At 48.9% G+C, this 18,260-nt stretch overlaps 4 protein-coding genes across 4 annotated transcripts; 2 read left to right on the top strand and 2 right to left on the bottom strand.

Annotated features, from left to right (window-relative positions):
• Positions 1-3,161: 3,161 nt before the first annotated feature.
• Positions 3,162-4,811, top strand: GGI43DRAFT_291077 (iron-sulfur cluster assembly protein CIA2). Its single transcript, XM_083201388.1, has 2 exons — positions 3,162-3,728; positions 4,147-4,811. The coding sequence occupies exons 1-2, from the start codon at positions 3,449-3,451 to the stop codon at positions 4,530-4,532; spliced, it is 666 nt and encodes a 221-aa protein (XP_083063360.1). The 5' UTR covers positions 3,162-3,448; the 3' UTR covers positions 4,533-4,811.
• A 2,143-nt stretch (positions 4,812-6,954) lies between these two features.
• On the bottom strand, positions 6,955-10,691 carry GGI43DRAFT_291053 (P-loop containing nucleoside triphosphate hydrolase protein). The gene is made up of 5 exons (XM_083201387.1): positions 10,291-10,691; positions 10,089-10,225; positions 7,884-10,024; positions 7,715-7,802; positions 6,955-7,638 (listed from the first exon to the last, which is right to left on the bottom strand). The coding sequence occupies exons 1-5, from the start codon at positions 10,308-10,310 to the stop codon at positions 7,073-7,075; spliced, it is 2,952 nt and encodes a 983-aa protein (XP_083063359.1). The 5' UTR covers positions 10,311-10,691; the 3' UTR covers positions 6,955-7,072.
• Positions 10,692-11,708: 1,017 nt separating this feature from the next.
• Positions 11,709-13,089, top strand: GGI43DRAFT_381215 (acetyl-CoA C-acetyltransferase; the record flags this gene model as incomplete). Its single annotated transcript, XM_083203086.1, has 4 exons — positions 11,709-11,773; positions 11,833-11,882; positions 11,939-12,011; positions 12,087-13,089. The coding sequence occupies 4 exons, from the start codon at positions 11,709-11,711 to the stop codon at positions 13,087-13,089; spliced, it is 1,191 nt and encodes a 396-aa protein (XP_083063358.1).
• A 358-nt stretch (positions 13,090-13,447) lies between these two features.
• Positions 13,448-18,224, bottom strand: GGI43DRAFT_290981 (transcriptional regulator SIN3). Its single transcript, XM_083201385.1, has 5 exons — positions 17,899-18,224; positions 17,277-17,847; positions 16,390-17,217; positions 14,618-16,321; positions 13,448-14,555 (listed from the first exon to the last, which is right to left on the bottom strand). The coding sequence occupies exons 1-5, from the start codon at positions 17,919-17,921 to the stop codon at positions 14,016-14,018; spliced, it is 3,666 nt and encodes a 1,221-aa protein (XP_083063357.1). The 5' UTR covers positions 17,922-18,224; the 3' UTR covers positions 13,448-14,015.
• Positions 18,225-18,260: the final 36 nt, after the last annotated feature.

Below are 18,260 nucleotides of genomic sequence, written 5' to 3'. Positions count from 1 at the left end.
GGTTTTGTTATTTTATCCCGCCTCTTTTACCAAACCCCGGGTACCCTTTCCCAATGGGCGTTTTGGGGGTTAATTTTTTTTTTATTGGTTTGCCCCCCCCCCCCCCCCCCCCCAGAAAGGGACGCTGCCAATAGAGAGGCTCAAGCAATCATTCTCTGCATTTGTCACCCAATTAGGAACTTAGGTTGCAACAAGTTGCGGGACTTGGGCCCCATTAATATGGGTACAGAGAGATACGTGCGTACGATATTCGGTCCTTTGATCCCGTATAATGAGACAGAGAGGCTTTAGTTGAAAATCACTAACATTCGGATTTCATTGCCGGAAATACTTGCCGGTCAGGAGGATTTGATGCAATAATATCTATGCTATTATTATACTGGACCGAGAGAAAAGAGCAAAGAGAAGGGAAAAAAGATGAGTCTTCAGCCTTTCCAACTCAGTCAACATTGCTCCGTCACTCAGCTTGGAAGCATCGTAGAACTATAAAATATGAATAAATGAATCAACAGATGGATGGATAAAAATAATTTTCTCCAAGGTACACGGGGAATATCTGAGATAATTACGGAGTACAAGTTCCACCTTTCTCCCTTCCCCGTCCCTTGCAAGTCAGTTTGTTTGTCGAGTTAACGATCCTGCTCAACGACTAGCGCAGCGCCTTTTACAGAGCTGCAGATCAACCTTTCGACTGTCATCCAGAGCACAGATATACAGACCATTGTCCATATTTGGTCATTGCAAAAAAGGTTTCGGCACTTGGGTGCAATGGGTGGTGGGTGGCAGTTGCTGGCGAGTCGTTGCTGCACGGCATCAGCATGTCCATCCTTAGGAAATGCAATGCAACGGGTTATGCTCCGGACTCCGCGATCCTACATTTCGAATAGCTGCCTATTGTATAATTTGTGATGCAATCCTATCAAACACTACTACCAATACTGCTAATACTGCTGAGGCAGCAGTAAGGAGGTGTGCTCATACATGCTTGGTACTGCTCGAGTCGTGCTACTGCTGTTCGTGCGCCCTACAACATGCTCAAGAACCAATCACCCGCATATCGCAGGCTGCGTCCCACTATTGTTATATGGCACACAGAACTGCCGTGCCTGCTATTAGTGATAGTGATAGGGCTCTTCACGTTGCAAGCAAATAATTCTTCCGTCTACTAAATTAGCATGCAATTTACTGCAATTTATTCCGGGGATCAAGACCACCTTCTAGCGCACACTGGGCTTCTAGAATGATTTTACTGGAGCCGTGCCGAGGCTCAATGACGAACAGGGTACATGTCTGTAATGGACGAGTCAAGACCCCTCGCAAGCACAATGGAACGTCAGCACCCAGTCGCAACTACGGCAGCGTTACCTCTGCCTGTATGCACAGCATATATTGCAATGCTACCTGTTGTTATAAGGCTACAAGTCGTTGTGCTCTGACTCGCCTAAGTGGTTCGGCGAATGCAACTCTGGTTTACAAGATATTCTCTCATTTCTTTTCCTTTTTCCTTTCAGCTTGGACGGCCAATCATACTAGATTAGATTATCATTCCATGCACAGTCCGCCTTTTCGGCCGTATTTTTTAGCATCAAACTTAGCTGCCAGCCGATCGCGTCATCGCGGGCACAAAGTTCTGCTTGCCAATCTGAGTCTTGTCGCACCGCCACGACAAAGGCTCCAGATGCGCAGCACTAAGCCGCCACAGCATTAAAGGCTCATCTCGCTTTTCATGTTTGCGTATAGCACTGTGCGTATTAATATGGTCTTAATACATTCTAGTATACATTGGTGTATGCGTGTGGCGGCTAGGGAGCATCGAGCATTGGGTGGTCGTATTAGAAGCCATTCCAAACCTCCCAGCCCTACTGATAGAGAGGGGGCGAAAAAGGGGGGTGGGCTTTGCTCAAGGGTGTGCAGCAATTTGCATGGCTTGCACGGCACAAGTCATCGAACAAGGCAGCGGAGAGAAAACAAGGCCAGATCCAAGGCTCGGTGACCAAGAGCGGCGACGAGTCGACCTTGGATGAATAGCACCGAAATGCGACGTTCGTAGTTATCACAGTCACAGACGAGGGTGGTGCGTGGCTCAAACTCCGATCGTTTTATCGCCTGAGCGTTCCGTGCCCTGCCGCAGTGGCAGCAGAAGAGCCGCTTTACGATTGCGGAATACGACGTTGATGGCACTGTTGCTCTCTCACTTTGTCGTCCTCTTCTCCATGGGTATATCCAGAAGAGGAGCCCAGCCTTTTACTCGCGACAAAGATCCCCTGCAGTAGATCCAGCGTCAAGCGCGCTTGTGCGTGCTTTTTATACTATGTATGCGTGATGTGGTGTTCTGTATATGGCACTACTACGTCGTACTAAGGCAGCCTTTTAGTGCACTGCAACGCAAAGAGGCTGCGAGGCGAGACAGCCTCCAGCGAACGTGCAGCACACTGGATTGCCTCTGGCAGCTACGTCTTGAGAAAACTAGCGTCCAGGAGGAGCGCGATGGAGCGTTTCCCCCTTGATGGATGAGAAGGATCAAGTCGTACAAAGCACAAACAACACAATGCCTCCCATGCAGTCCAACGGCTCTCGCAGGTACGAAGTGCCAGCACGCTGATCGCTTAGCAGGTGATGGCACTAGCTTACAGGGGTATCGCCAGTGTGCTGCGTTCTGGACAAGAGCAAAAAGGCCACAGCGAGTTCAGCCCACAACCAGGTGCCACCGTAATCCCTGCCAACTGACTCTCCAAGTCACATCTCACTGGCGCAACTCGACTAAACATCAATTGATTCTTGCGCCCAGAGTTGCAAGCCCTCAGCCCCAGACGTCGCACCTGCTCGGTTTTCCGATGGGCTTTTCTTTTTGCTTTGAACGGGTACAAGTGTAGGCTGTGCATTGTAATTTTTTATTTTATAAGGTATTTATTCGTTTATTTTAATAATCTTACGCCTCTGTGTTTCTATGCTCCACCTAAATACAGCACTAATTCTTGCCATCTAATATATGATCAATCACAAGTAAATGCCATTGCTGAAGATGTCAATACGTATATTGATTGATAACAAGCATCAAGCGGCTGAAGTAGCAGGAGTGACGCTACGGACTGTTAGCACCGATTTCAGGTGCAGCTCTCCTAGTTCGGCACCCAGCTTGTTTCTGACCGCCTGCCAGCCCGCAAAATCATAAATCCTATTACTAATGGTCAGAAACTGACGAGCTTAGACGCCTCTCGACAATCTCCAACCTTGCCTTCACGAACACCCCCCTCACTCTCGTCAAAAGGCCCTGTCTGTCATCGTCTCTCTAAAACAGTCGGTCGATCGCCCCGCGTCAGACCCCGAGATATTTCCTCAGCACGTTTTTTTGACTTTATAGTGACAAACACCGCTGTAAACGCAAAACTCTATACGTCCTCGCAAATAGGTCCTATCAAGATTCATCCATCAAACTCCAAAAGACAAGATGGCTGCTGCGGCTCTGGACAATGCCAACCCCGTTATTCTGAGCGCCTCGCAGCTCCCAACCCGGCACAAGCGGACCGCTCCGCGCAAGGGCCCTGACTGCAGATACTCAGACCTGATCCTCTCCAGGCCGTCGTACATGTCTCGGCCCTTTTTGCAAGACGACGATGCCCAGTATCAGGATGATACAGCGGCTGTGGCTTGGTCCCGCTTCGGTTCCGGCACAGGAGGTGCAGATGACAATCTATCGGCCGAGGCCATCGACGAGCAAGAGATCTACGGTATAATTGCAACCTCCAAACACGTTACACCCTTTACAAGCTTGGCTCTCCGCCATATCCTTCCTTCTTCCTTCTCCTTCTCCTTCTCCTTCCTAGCCGTTTTCTCTTCATCCGTGCGTCCTACACTTTGCTTCGGCGTTTCAAGTGAGCCCCGTTGTGGCCTCCCCTGGCATGCCAGACCCGTTTCGTACATGTCATGCCACTATCAACGTCTGGGGAATTTGCACTACTGCAGTTGCTTATTTCGTTGATTTGAGACGATCACGAGCAAAAAATTTCCCAGGGATAAAGTCGGCAGTTGTTTATTTTTTGACAGCTACGGGTTTGGAACGCCATGTATAGCCCTTTTCTTGTCGAATTCATTTGACGCCATATACTGCTGGTAATGTTTGACAATGGTACTAACATCCTCCTGCAGATCTCATTTCAAACATAACGGACCCTGAACATCCCGTTTCTTTGGGCCAACTATCTGTCATCAATCTTCCCGATATTCACATTACTCCTTCTCCGGCTCTCGGCGTGCCAAGTCCAAACACCATCGTGCAAGTCACCGTTGAGCTAACCCCTACTGTCACCCATTGCTCCCTCGCTACCGTGCTTGGACTTGGCGTTAGGGTCCGACTGGAGCAGGTGCTACCCCCGAATTACCGGGTTGAGGTTATCTGCAAGGAAAACAGCCATAGCCAGGACGACCAGGTGAACAAACAGCTTAGCGACAAAGAGCGTGTTGCGGCGGCTCTGGAGAATGACTCGCTAAAGAGTGTCTTGGACAAGATGCTGGAGTCCTGCATAGATAATTAACCCGCCTAATTTCGCAAAGCCCACCGGCCAAGATTTCTTTGCGCTGCGCATTGGCTAAAAGCGTGGATGCTCGTTCTCGCTCTCTGTACCTCAGCTTATACCCTGCGCTCTTGGCTCGTGACACTACGTCAACAACCAACACATGGCATTTAGTTGGTATTACCAGGGTATCGGAGCTAATTCTTCACGAAGCCAAAACGTCAGCATCATCCAAGAGGGCAACCGGAAAGCTTTGACCACGGTGAGAGACCCTCCATGCACTGCGAAAATGCGAGGTGTGGTTGAAAATCGCTGCCTAGAGGTAGCAACTCGATACTGTTACAGCTGCTGCTACTCTCTGGCGCCCGATGTAGTAAGACGTCACGCTCGCCAACATTAGCCGTCGCCAGAATGGGAGGTTAACGAATAAACTTGATGCGAGTAAACATAAAAGGGAGCGAAAACGCCCACCCCCACCAGAAAAAAAGTCCTCCCACTTGGAAATGCGACTCTCAATGACTCCATACAATGCATCATGATCGGCTTTTTCTAGTTATTAGCGAGAGTTGATGTAGGCTACCAACTTTTTGAACGTTACGTTCCCTGGTCACGGTGCACAAATTACGCCTACTTGTTGTTGACTCATCAGGCAGTACTACATCATACCGCATCAGCTGTTGTGCTGGGACTACCCAGAACGTCTCCTCTTCTCTTACTATGAGTACCTGGGATGGTAATATTTGGGGCCTGGTGCAATCTTGCCCTTGGCCTTTTTAAGTAAATGTGGATTTTTCCCTTATTTCTGTCTACGGAATGGGGCTTGAACATCTACCGCGCGACTTCGGATCCGAAGAATTCCCCGTCACCGGCACAGACGAGCAAGTTTTGTATATCCCGTGGGCGGCAGTTCAATCAGCCCAGATGATAGCCCATTGTAACCTTGGGACTGAAAGCGAGTGATGGCAAAGGCGCGCAAGGATCTGGCTAAGATCTGAGGAAGCCGCCGAGAGCATCGGATCAGCCTGGTATTCTAGAACCCAGGGCTGCCATTGGCTTACGACTGCTTATGACGGTGCTTCCGGAGGAATGCTACTGCTAGGCCTGCGTAAACGAGCGCTTCCATGCTAAGAACCAGGATTGTGGGATATTTGCCGCAACAATCGCCGACTGAGTAACCAATCAAGTCGACAACGCGCGTACTTAGGATTACATGAATACCATATTGCCTCAAGGCTGTTCTCTCTTACATATAAGCAACAGTGAGACGTAGTTGTGTCAGTGCTGTTCGTAAACTAGCCCATCAAGTATAACTAAGCAGACCCGGAGCTCTGACTTAAAAGCCGACGGGAAGTTCAAATTGACTCGTCATTTCAAGTCTAGTCATGCCATGTCTCTCCAGCAGCCAGACAAGGAAAAAACGCTTGCTTCTTTTTTGGCGTCAACATACGAGCCTCTTTTGGCCTCATGAAAATCCTACACAAAGGGGCCCTAATGTAGACAATGCTGGAGACGTAAATAGCTGTTGTTGGCTTCTGTCCTAAACCTAACCCTGCCACGTATTCCTATTCTTTGTCTAACTTTTTTCTCTCTGCGTTCTAAAATCATCCTTCCCGGGATGTGATTCCCTCCCACCTCCCAACTGCAGTACAAACCACGCCCCCCCTTCGTAAGGATTTTAGCGCCGCTGCAATCTATTCCCTATTTTGCGTTCCCTGTTCCTTCTTTTGGGGTAGTTGCGTTTAGCTTTTCTCTGCGTCCAAGGTTATGCAAGTTTAGTTTATTACGTCGTAGACCGCTGACTCGCAAATTAATCAGCCGATCTTTTTTTTTTTTTTGCCCATTCTCCCTCTTTTTGCCTGGGTTGTTGCTGTGCTTTCTTGGGTATGTACAGGATTAAATAAGTGCTGTTACGGTAGCAGTAGATGGGCCATTATCCGGGTTGCCATTATCCGTTATCCGTCAAGGGATGTGGGGGAGGGGGAAGGGAAGGGAATGAATACTACTGTGCTCTGTAGGAGGATTCAAGCTGGAAAGAAGTTGCGTATACGAAGCTGCTCCTGCGTCTGCGTAAAGTTGCATACAAGCTTTCTTCTGTGACAGATCACTCCTCTTTTCTATCAGCCTATCAAGAGCTGATCGTCGGCACTTCTCCTATATGCTCCGTATTTTTTTCTTTCTTTTAACCGAATTAAACATGGGCAGTCTTGTTAGTCTCTGGCGTGTATATGCAATGGTTAGCAGGGCCATTCTTCCACCAATCATGAGCGGGTCAAATTCACAGCCTCACAAACGGGGGCGTCGTCGGCTCGTCTCTATTGTCTTTTGATGTCTTCATTAAATTGATATCTAGATTTTGCGCTTTGCCGACAAATATACTACTTCAGAAGCGGTTACCGCTCTCTTCCTTTTCTCTTGTTTCTTCCTTTTATTGCATCTCAGCCGTTTTGACTGCTCCTTGCTCAGCTCTCATCTCCTTTCTCAAAATATACAACGACATAGTAGCATAAACAGCGTACATATATCAGAACGCATGTAGTAGTATTAGTATAGATATGGACAACTTATATGTCGCCGAGCATTCCACTCTCCATCAGGCTCTGATAGAATTCCGGTTCTAAGAATGTCTTGACACTAACATCTTCGCTTAGACCCTTTCGCCGTCTGGTCTTGAGCACAAAGTCTCTGGCTGTAGCCTGTGCTGCGGCGGGTTGGAGCGGTCTCGTAACCTGGTCTCTATCAAGGGGATCACCGGGTATGATGCTCCAGCTATCGAATACCAAACTGACCATGGAGCCACCCTGTGTTTTGATTCGCAAATCTGTTTCGAAACCAAAACTGTCAATGACAGGAATGAGACCATTTACACGATAGAGAGGTGTGCCGGCAACAGGGCCATCAGATAGGACGTGGCCTCGGCGCCGTGCAAGCACATTATAAACTTCCATGTAAGAATCTTCCGGACCAGTGACGGAGACGGTATAGACAGGCTCCATGAGACGCGGAGAGGCCATCAGGAAGGATGAGTAGCATGCTCTTCGAGAAGTGGGAATGATTTGACCACCACCGCGGAAGATGGCCTCATTAGCTAATACCACATCCGTAACTTTGAATTTGGTATTGCGGATGGCTATGGAAAGGGTGTCAGCAAATAGTGAACGATTACTTGACTTGGAGCTGGTGCTGAAAAGAGGAGTTAAACATACGTTCTTCACAGAGGGGACCTTCACGAGTGGCCCAGCTGAAGCCTTGCCTGATAGATTCTTTGACTGTTGTCAAAAGTTTCTTGTCGACCTAGCGTGAGGGAAAGCATTATTAGCAAAATGTTCGAAAAGGGGCGCTGCTCTGCCGTAGGTATTCCAATATCAAACTTACTTCGGTAGGCAAAGTATCATCCTGAAGAATGTTTGGTCCCATCTCATCAGGGCCAAAAGCCCAGATGCTTCTTGCCGCCAACTTATCCCAGCCGTGGTGTTCTTCGAAAAACTTGGCCGTCTTCCGTATCGGATCACGTATTCTCACGGCACCGGTCTCGATATCAATAGAAATGCCCTTCTCCAGCTGCTCTGCTACCATGGTAATCTTGTTCTTCTTGTTCGGCGTGATGGCGTAACACTTTGTTGCTGAAGTTTCTACTACTGTTTCACAGAATCTTGTTACCGGATCTGATACCTTGATATCCATATCGGCATACAGCTTCCGCAAATCGTGCAGAACGCAGTCCATGTAGAGCTCTCCGGTTCCCAAGACGACGTGTTCACCAGATTCTTCAACTTTGGTGTTGATAAGCGGGTACGACTTTTGGATTTTGCGTAGTCCGTCAAGCATCTTTGGAAGCTCAGAAGGATTAATAGGTTCGACAGCCACTTTCAGGACCGATTCAGTAAAATGGTTGACGGGCTTGAAGATAAAGGCATCCTCGTCATCTTCCAGCTTGGGAGGTACGACTGTCGCAGTTTTAACGATGGAGTTGTCGATGCCTCCTAATAGTACCAGGTTACCCGCGGGAACACCGTCCGTAGGGATGTTGTATCTTGTCTCTGCTATGAATACTTCGCCGATGGAGGCTGTCGTCATGTCTTCCTCGTCATCAAGAGAATAACCCTCACCAAGGACTCTCACAGTTGCGCCCGGTCGGACAGTACCGCTCAGAACACGACCGAAAGAGTAGAAGCTCTTCGCATCAGAGGTATTGAAGAGTTTTGAGACATGGACTACCAGGGGTCCATCCTGGTTGCATGTCTGCATCGACGTCGCCACCTTTGTATCCAAGGGTCCAGTGTAGTAGCGCTCCAGCAGCCGTTGTGCTCCGTCAGCTGGAGAAGGAATGTGCTTTACAACCATATCGACAAAGCCCGTTGAAGGACCAAAGAATTGCTCGCATACCAACTTCAAGATGACATTCGCATCGGCTTTGTACTGTGACGGCTTCAATTCAATGCCAAGCGAAGACAGCACTAATTTCAACTGTTCCGGGCTGTCGCTAATGGCATGTGTAAAGATTTTGTAGATGGGTTCGAGAATGAAGTGAACAAATGATCTTGCTGATCTGTCTTCCGCCGGCTTGCGAGTAAAATTTCGCTTCTTTGGGTTATAATAAACGTCTCCCCACAATCGCTTGGCAAACTCGTCTGTGTTGATGTCGCCAAAGGTGTCTGTGTACATCTTGGCAAAAGAAGGCAGTGTGAAGCACCATCCCATATCTGTGCAGGCGAAGAGAACGTTGCCTTTCTCGGGGCTCAGTCGCTTTGAAGCCGCCTTAGTCGGGACGGTGTTGGCAATGACTGTGTTGACCTCCTCTACAACGTGCTTGAGCTTGAAGTAAGCGTCCTTGGGAGGGAGCTTCAACTCTAAGATCAGACGATCCATCTTGTTGATGATGAGTGTCAAGGGAATGTCTTCCAGCACAGCATGCTTAATGATTTGCTCCGTGTTTATCTGGACACCCTCAACCACGTCGACAACCAGACATACACCATCCACCAGCCTAAATGCTGCTGCCACTTCATCTACGAAGTTGACATGGCCAGGGGTATCAACGATGTGAAAAAGATGTGATTTTCCCTTGGTGCTCTGCAGAACAAGACTCATCGGCGCAGCCTTGATAGAGATTCCTCGTTCTCTCTCCAACATGTGTACATCGGTGTATCGCAGCGCCTCGTCACGCTTCTTGCCGACTCTTCGATCAAGCCTGTCGGTGATGTCATGGGTCTCCAGGACAAGCATGTCCATGAAGGCTGTTTTTCCATGATGTAAGTGGCCAGCCAGCGCAATGTTCCTTGTTTGCTCGGGAAAGTTCATCAGATCGGCCATGAACTCGCGGTCGAAAAACACAGGTGGCAAGTCGACCTCTTCAATGTTGAACTTCTTCTGCTCGACCGGCGCAATAATGGGTTGTGTTAAAGGCTGTGCATCCACCTCCTCCACGCGTGTCTCGACTTCGGCACCGTACACCTGCTCGGCAGTGGGGTAATATTGCTTGTCTTCGTGAAGGATGACGGCATTCGAAGGTCCATCTGCCCGTTCAGTCAGCTTTCTGCTATCTTCCGCCGCTGTCTTTGTATATAGAACCAAGCTTACCATCAAGCTCCATAAGCTCTTGCCCAGTCACACTGGGTGCCTCCTCTTGCTCATCATCATACGCATAGTCAGCCGCCTCATCTCCAGCCTCGGACGCTTCTTCGGACCCAACCTCTTCGCCGATGAAGTTTCCGAACCTAGGATGAGCTTGTTAGGAGCGAATTCATGTTAAACCGCATCTGGTATAGGGATTAAAGCTCACTCATCATAGAGGTCATCCATTTTGTCACCTATATAATCCAAAATACAAGGTCAATGGCGGGCGACAAACTCGAAATGCTGAAGACACGGGTATCGTCGCAAGTCGCGTGTACTTGCGATACCGACCGCTGCCTCGCACTAAAACGGGTCCCCAGCAACTTTTTTGCAGCAAAGCTAGAAGAGCTTATCACGTGGCGATATGCAAGGCTGAGTGCATCTTATCTTATCGCGATCGTGGGCGGGGCCACTTGGGCATATCTCGGATTAAAATACTCCCAGCTCCAGGTCCATCAAGACCTCTGTCCGATATCGTGAGCATCTGGTTCCTGGACGGCACTAAGGTTAATCACTGTGGGGTCTTGCTTTTAGCAGGCAGCATGTACTGGGAACCTCGCATTTCTTTGAGCTTCAAATTTGATGAGACTCAAAGTGGCTTGTCTGGGTCAATCAATAAGATTGATCTCACATCTGTGCATTTACTAATAGGATTTAGTGATTACAATCTTGACATTATCCCTGTGACAAACGACGTTATTATGTCGGAAGGATCTAGATGCTGAAACTTGTGTATGTACACACGTCCGACTTTACGGATACGGATACGGGAGGCCCTGGCTCGCATTTAGCGCGATGCGCAATACGCCAATCTCATCAGCGTACATTGATGAGATGGATGCTATATTTCCATTTTGATAACATCAATTTGTATAGGTGGGATTTATCAGCAGCGCTCTTTATCCAGCAGCCAGCTGAGCTAGGGTATGAACACTGAGTATGGAGTACTCTCTACTTGTACGTATATGCTCTAATATGCGTACCAGCACTTATAGAACCTTAGTATCTAATATGGTATATACTGACTTACTGCCCAACGTGGCAACTGCGGTGTGGAGCGGTGAGCTACGAAATACTCTGTACAGCCAAGGTCTGCCTAAAAGTAGTGCCAAGTTCTTGATTCCAACGTTCGCTGAGATGGATGTACCTGGTACCATGGCGGGGTCCAAGAGCCGAACATGGGCCACCAAAAAAATGTGCCCCTCTCCGCCGTCACTCGGCATCAGGAACCCAGAATAAGGCCCTGGATTCATCCATTGGTACCTGGCTCACGGCTCTTGGTTTTGCAAGATCCAACAACCCAGGCCGCATTCGCAATAAAGTGTTCCAGCTTCAACCCTGCGACATTTTCATACCCTCGTCCACACCCATTTCCTTATCAGGATCAATCAATTGCACCCTCCATCTTGTCCAAAACCCCAATTACGCCACCTGCCCTGCGACTAATCTGTTGGGCAGCACTAGTATATATACCCCTTGGACCTCTCCATCTTTCTTACTCTCTTACCTCTCCATACTTCATCCACCCCTTTTCTTAATTATTCTTCTCTCCATCCTCCCAGTCTTCCAAACAACACCGTCAAAATGTCTGGCCTTCCTCCCGTTTACATCGTCTCTGCCGCCAGAACCCCCGTTGGTTCTTTCTTGGGGTAAGAAACCGCTGCTGCTCTCTGGCTGCATACGACCTTCTACTAAAAACCCAATCCAGCTCTCTGTCCGGCCTGAGTGCCACCCAGCTTGGTTCTTACGCTATCAAGGGTTTGTCTATTCTCTCCATAGCTTCTGCCTGTGTCCAGATCTAACAGCCTCGTTAGGAGCCGTTGAGCGCTCTGGCGTCAAGCCCGAAGATGTCGAAGAGGTCTTCTTTGGCAATGTCCTCTCTGCCAAGTAAGCCGAATCCCAATCCTTTACGAACCCCGACCTTCGATCAAACATAGATGCTCATACGTGTTCTTCTTCTAGCTTGGGTCAGGCTCCCGCTCGTCAGGCCGCCATCGGCGCTGGCCTCTCCAACAGCGTCATTACCACCACTGTCAACAAGGTTTGCGCTTCATCTCTGAAGGCTGTCATTCTCGGTGCCCAAAACATCATGCTTGGCATCAACGACATTGTGGTTGCTGCCGGAGCTGAATCCATGTCCAACACTCCTCACTACCTGCCCACCATGCGCACCGGCGCCAAATACGGTGACCAGACTCTCGTCGAGGGTGTCCTGAAGGATGGTCTGATCGACTCTTTCAAGAAGGAGCACATGGGTCTCCAGGCCGAGCTCTGCGCTGACGAGCACAACCTCACTCGCGAGGCCCAGGACGAGTATGCCATCAACACCTACAAGAGGGCCCAGGCTGCCACCGAGGCCGGTCTCTTCAAGGAGATTGTTCCTGTCGAGGTTTCTGGCGGCCGTGGCAAGCCCAATGTCACCATTGACCGAGACGACGAGGTCAAGAACCTCAACGAGGCTAAGCTCAAGGCCATGCGCCCAGCTTTCAAGGGTGACGGCACCGTCACTGCCCCCAACGCTGCTCCCTTGAACGACGGTGCTGCCGCCGTCGTTTTAGTCTCCGAGCGTAAGCTCAAGGAGCTCGGCCTCAAGCCCATTGCCAAGATTCTCGGCTGGGGTGATGCAGAGCGCGAGTCTGAGCGATTCACTATTGCTCCCGCTGCTGCCATCCCCAAGGCCATCAAGCACGCCGGTCTGACCGCCGATGATGTCGACTACTACGAGATCAACGAGGCCTTCTCCGTCGTTGCCCTCGCCAACATTCAGCTTCTCAACCTCAACCCTGAGAAGGTTAACGTCTTTGGCGGCTCAGTTGCCATCGGTCACCCTCTGGGTGCCTCCGGTGCCCGTATCCTCTCTACCCTGACCTCAGTTCTGGCAGAGAAGAAGGGCAAGATTGGTGTTGCCGGTATCTGCAACGGTGGCGGTGGTGCCTCTGCCCTGGTTATCGAGAACCTGCAGTGACTACCCACATCTGAATCAGCCTCTGGTCTAGAGGCGTCAAAATTATAAGAGAAAAAAAATTGCATTATGAATATATGAGCTGAATAATTAAAGCGAGGTAGAAAAAGCTTGGATGAAGCATATAAATTTAGGGACCAGCGATATATACCATCATACATAAAAGTAGGCTGAGCCATAGTTGGATAATAGGCAAGGGATATTAAAATATAATAAAAATCACCATTCAAATCTTAAACATGAGCAATTTTTTACGAGTTCAGAGAAGCAGTCCCATCTTGAATACCAAAACGTTTTCACTTCTTGAATCTATTTACTTTAAAATAATTTAAGAGTCTTGGCCAATCTTACATCACATTTGCTGAAGCAGCTAGTCGTCTTCATCTTAGTCTTAATTCTCGTCAATTCAAGCTATAGTACTGCATAGAGCTACCAAAATCCCCAATATCCGTACTTGAAAGAAAAACAATGAAAAGCACAACGTAAAATACAGAACTAGCACTCCAATATAGTAGAGAGTAAAAAACAAAGTACGCTGCAAGATATACTACCAGCACACAGCCTACCCTCCCTTTGCCACCTACTCCGCGTCGATATCAATCCCATTAGACTTCGTGCCAGTCACTTTTTTTGTTCAAATAATCTTTTTTGCCTGCATCGTATGCTGTACTTTTTGTCCCCAAAGTTGAGAAGTGTCCTTTTTTTTTCTTCCTTTTCGTTTACTGAAGTTACAATCAACTTGGGGGGGAAATATGTATATAAATCAAAGCGTAGCCCAATTCCGCTCGAAGCATGCCAATATGATTCTCCTCTCTGTTTGAAAAGAGAATAGGAGAGAAAAAAAAACGTCAAAATCAGAAGAGTGGATACCATTCTTGGTTTTCCTAATCCATGTCCACATCCTCATTAGAACCGGCCAGAAAGATTTCCTAATCCATGTCCACGTCCTCATTAGAACCGGCTGGAGGGATTCCCTCATCCATCCACCTACGGAAATTTCCATTGAGCTCTTGAACTTCCTCAGGGCTCATGTCTTTGGCCCAGACTGGGTTGTGAACCATCTTCTCAAGAAGCTTCAATTCACGGAAGTTGCTCATCGCCTTGGTGACCTTTTCGCGATGTTCGCGTTGCTCTTTGGACTTTGGAGCCTGGTCGTAAACAAAGTACTCGGAAGTGCCGGGAGCCCAAATCATCTTAGAGCTCTTGAGACAGATACTGACTGTAAGGCTCTCCTTGTATGATACCGGCTTGGGGATGGCATCCTCATCGTTGTCAGACTCTCCAGATGGCAGGTTGCGAGTGAGAACCACCTTCTTCATTTTCGATCGAGCAACACCCTCGGTAGGCTCTACGCGAATGAAGGAGGAGATATAGTACTGCCACCTCTCACGGAGTTGCATTTCATCCATGTAGAAAGTGGTCTCGTCTCGCTGGAGCCATCGGACGGTAGCTTCTGATTTTTGAGGGAACTAGATTCAAGAGTTAGCGGCTGGAGGGGGTAGGTAAAAGTAACTCAAATCCATCAACTTACCCAGCAGACGACAAACAGATCACCATCCTTAACACACTTCTCTGCAAATTTTCTGGCGCTGATTTCAGTCTGATAGCTAGTCTCTTCTTTTTCTCGGCTGAGAAGATATTGCTGAATAAGATCTGGTGTCTTCTCTTTAGCGTCCAGACTTTTGCAGGTGAGAGCCAACCGGCAAAGAGTCTTGAGCAGATCTTGAATAGTGTACAGCTTCCAGCCGTTTTTCAGGTAATAGTGTCGCATGACATCCTGGTATCGATTTTCATCAATTTCTCCAGTAATATAGTCCTCGATAAGCTCCAGAGTCTTGGGCCAAAACTTAGAAGGCTCCTCGCTGGGATCAAAGAACGTCATGTGGTTCTCTGTAAAGCCAAGGTCTCTAGCAGGCTTAGGCTTGTTGAGTCGCTCAATCTCAACAGCAACAGCATCTTTGCTATCTTTGATATCCAAGAGTCGAGAATAGACCGTTTGGAAGATGCTAAAGAAAACAAACATGGTCTGGTTGCAGAAAAAGTTGTACCACGGGCGAGTGAAGAAGCCATCTGCTTTGAGTTCTCCATCAGCGTCAAGGAGAGCATTGTCGCTATCACCAACGACAACTGGCTTAGGAATGGTAGGCATCCATCGCTCATTCGACACCTCAGGGACAGCGGCGTCGTCATTAACATCCGCCATCTCTTCTTCATTGGCAGATCCAACTTCAGGAGTGGTCTCTTTGCTGCCAGAAGCCGCGCTGTCCTCTTTCTGGTTCCGTGGTTTGCTGCCGTTTCGGCCAGGGTCGAGAACCCCTCTAAGGAGATCGCCCTTCTTTCCATTGCGGCGACTGCGGCCGTTAGTCAACTCAGCCGGGGTCTGGTCTTCAATCTCCTCTTCGCCAGATTCAGGCTGCATCTTCGGGACTCTCTCCTGGACGATATCCTCCGAGAGATCGAAAAAGGCTGGGACGAACGTCTCAAAGAAGTCCAAGATACGCTCTTTCTCTTGGCCGCTGTGCTGTCCATTATGCATGCTATAAAGCATCATCAGACGCAAAAGGTCGAGAACAACGTCCTTGTCCTTGAAGTCCCAAACAAATTGGTGACGGGGCGCCTTCCCCTTGAGGATGCGTTCACGACGCTGCTCCTCGTGCTTAGTCTTGATGACATCCACCAGATGCTTGGCCGTCAGATTTCTCTTATCTGTTGACTTGACAAGGATACCCATATGATCCAAACTCTTGAGGTGCATGTTATGCGTTTGAGCGTGCCACACTTTTTCCCATTCTCGCTGAGAGAACCGCCACTCTTCATCCTTTTGCTTCATACGAGCCAGAAGTACGGGGATTACATCGAACGGATGCGTATACATGTCATTGACAACGTCAATGCCACGCTCTCCATAAATCTTCTTGCAGATTCGCTTGAATATGGAAGTGCTTTGGCCAGCGAGAGCAGATGGCATGTGGAATGCCTCTCTTTCTGATGGCGACATTGCAAGCATCTGCTGAGCAATAGGCTCAAGGAGTTGAATGCACTTCAGATTGGCTTCAATGTTAAAATCGTAATCATGGCGCTCCTCTTCGATACGGTGAAGGCCCTCTTCAAACTGATTTTTACGATGAGCAACAAATCCGGAATCCTCACTGGCCCAAGTTGGATGCGAAGCCCACTCGTCGTTTAGAACAGAGTTGCAGAGCTCATCGCGGCCACTGCAAGGCTTGAGTCGTTCCTGTAATGAATCATCTGTTAGCGGGCGATGAACTGAGTAAAAACGTAGGACATATTCTTATTACTTACCCTCTTTGGTAGAAGTCTGTAGCTAGGACCGTAGCCGCGGCAGTTGCTCAAAGAGACCTTCTCAAGTGGCGGTGCTGGCCTATTGTCGATGACTACATCTTGGGAGTCGACACCGACAAAGGCTTTCCAAAAAGTCATCAACTCCGGGCTTGCACCGATGAAAAGAGCACCTTTGTGAAATAGAGTGTTCTTGTCAATGATATTCTGGCTGAAAAGGTTGCAGAGTTTGAGAAATTCGTTCATCGCGGACCGATTGCTGAGGAACTTCTTAACCCTCTCAAAGAAGGCAATCTCCTCCTGATTTGATGTAGCAGGAGAGCGAGGGGGGTAGGGCTCGGGCATGACAGGGGTAAGGGTCGGTTCGATAGAACCAGCGTCTCCGCTACCTCTGGCATGGCTGAGCTTCGGTCGCTTGGTCCCGTTCAGATTCTGGGGAGGAATTCGGGTTGCAACGGGAGGTTCCGGGAGAAGAGCACCAGGAGTAGGGGTTTGCTTGTCAGTGCGTGGCCGTTTCTTGGTATCTTTGCCTGCGCTGACTGGTGGCGCAAAGCTCCCCAGGGGAGGCATCTTCTGCCCATCTCTCATTCCAGGCTGAGGTGTGTGTGCAGAACCAGCAGCGGCGCCATCCTCTGGGCGGCCTGGTGGTGCCCTCGCTTGGCCTGCAGACTCCGGCAAAAACTGCTTAAAGTCCTCTAACAGGTCAGGTGCAGAGTTGAAGAGAGTAGTCACTTGAGCATAGACATCCTGTATCGGCTTTTGTTCTCTTTGATAAGTCTGCAAGATCTCGAGGAACTGTTTATAGATCTCAGGCTTATCCTGGAAACGATTCTACGCAGATGGTATATTAGTCAACGGCTTATATAGATACCTCGGTGATAAGTGCTTACCTTGATCTTGTTCACGTAGCTGATGGCGTGGTTAAACTCAACAGGGCCACGACGTTCCATATTTGCTGGATTAGTCGCACCGCCGTTAGCTGCACCTGGGCCGGAAGTGGGCATCGGAGTGTGGGCATTCCTTGCATTTGGTCCGCCAGGCGGGCCAGCATTTCCCTGCATTTGAGAGGGATTGCGTTGCTGATGACTTCCCGGACCATCGAATGCTCCACCTTGGGTTGCTGCCTGGACAAACAAATTTGCGCCATTCTGCACTGGAGTACTAAAGGTAGCTTCTGGGCTCTCAATACTGTGCTGAGGCCTCTGTTGCCATTGGTTTCCACGTTCAGGGAACAGTGGCTGGCCAACAGCAATTCCATGCCCTTCAGGCTGCGGTCCCCGTCCAGCGATGGACTGAACTGTGGTTCCCATGGGGGTAGTGACTCGGATAGTATTCGGGTCATTGCCAGCTCCGCATTCAATTCTATATCCAGGGGGCAAGAAGGTATTGAAACCTTGAATCAGATTTGGGTGCCCAGCGAACAGCTCAGAAACACGGTTAATGACGCCGGGGGTATCAATTCTAGGTATATGTCAGCGTCTGAAAGTTACAAAATGCATATGAGTTGCATACGCCTGGCTTTTGAAATCTTTCATAATATCGAGGAATCGGTTATAAACGTCAGGCTGGTCGTGAAACTGCACCTTGACTTGATCAAGATATGTGAGAGCATCCTAAACGATCAGAAATATTAGCGACTGAGCAACTGAAGAAGCGAACAAAGCAGATTCAACGGCACATGAAAGTGATGGTAGAAGCCCCAGAGCCTAGTGTCATCGCGACAGGCCAAGATTAAACGCTCCCCACCAGCAACGAAAGCTGTGACTACATCTCGGGTTCCAGCTGGAAAATCGAAGAAGGCCATGGTTTGAAGTGCCACAGGATCAACGACACTGGCCAGTGGACGACCAGAGGGCAGTGTGATGGCCATTGCG

Source organism: Trichoderma evansii (assembly GCF_050947405.1).
Source record: "Trichoderma evansii strain SZMC 28006 chromosome Unknown GGI43scaffold_4, whole genome shotgun sequence".
Taxonomy (NCBI): domain Eukaryota; kingdom Fungi; phylum Ascomycota; class Sordariomycetes; order Hypocreales; family Hypocreaceae; genus Trichoderma; species Trichoderma evansii.
Note: the sequence above shows the minus strand (reverse complement) of the source record. Positions and strands in the feature narration are given on the sequence as shown.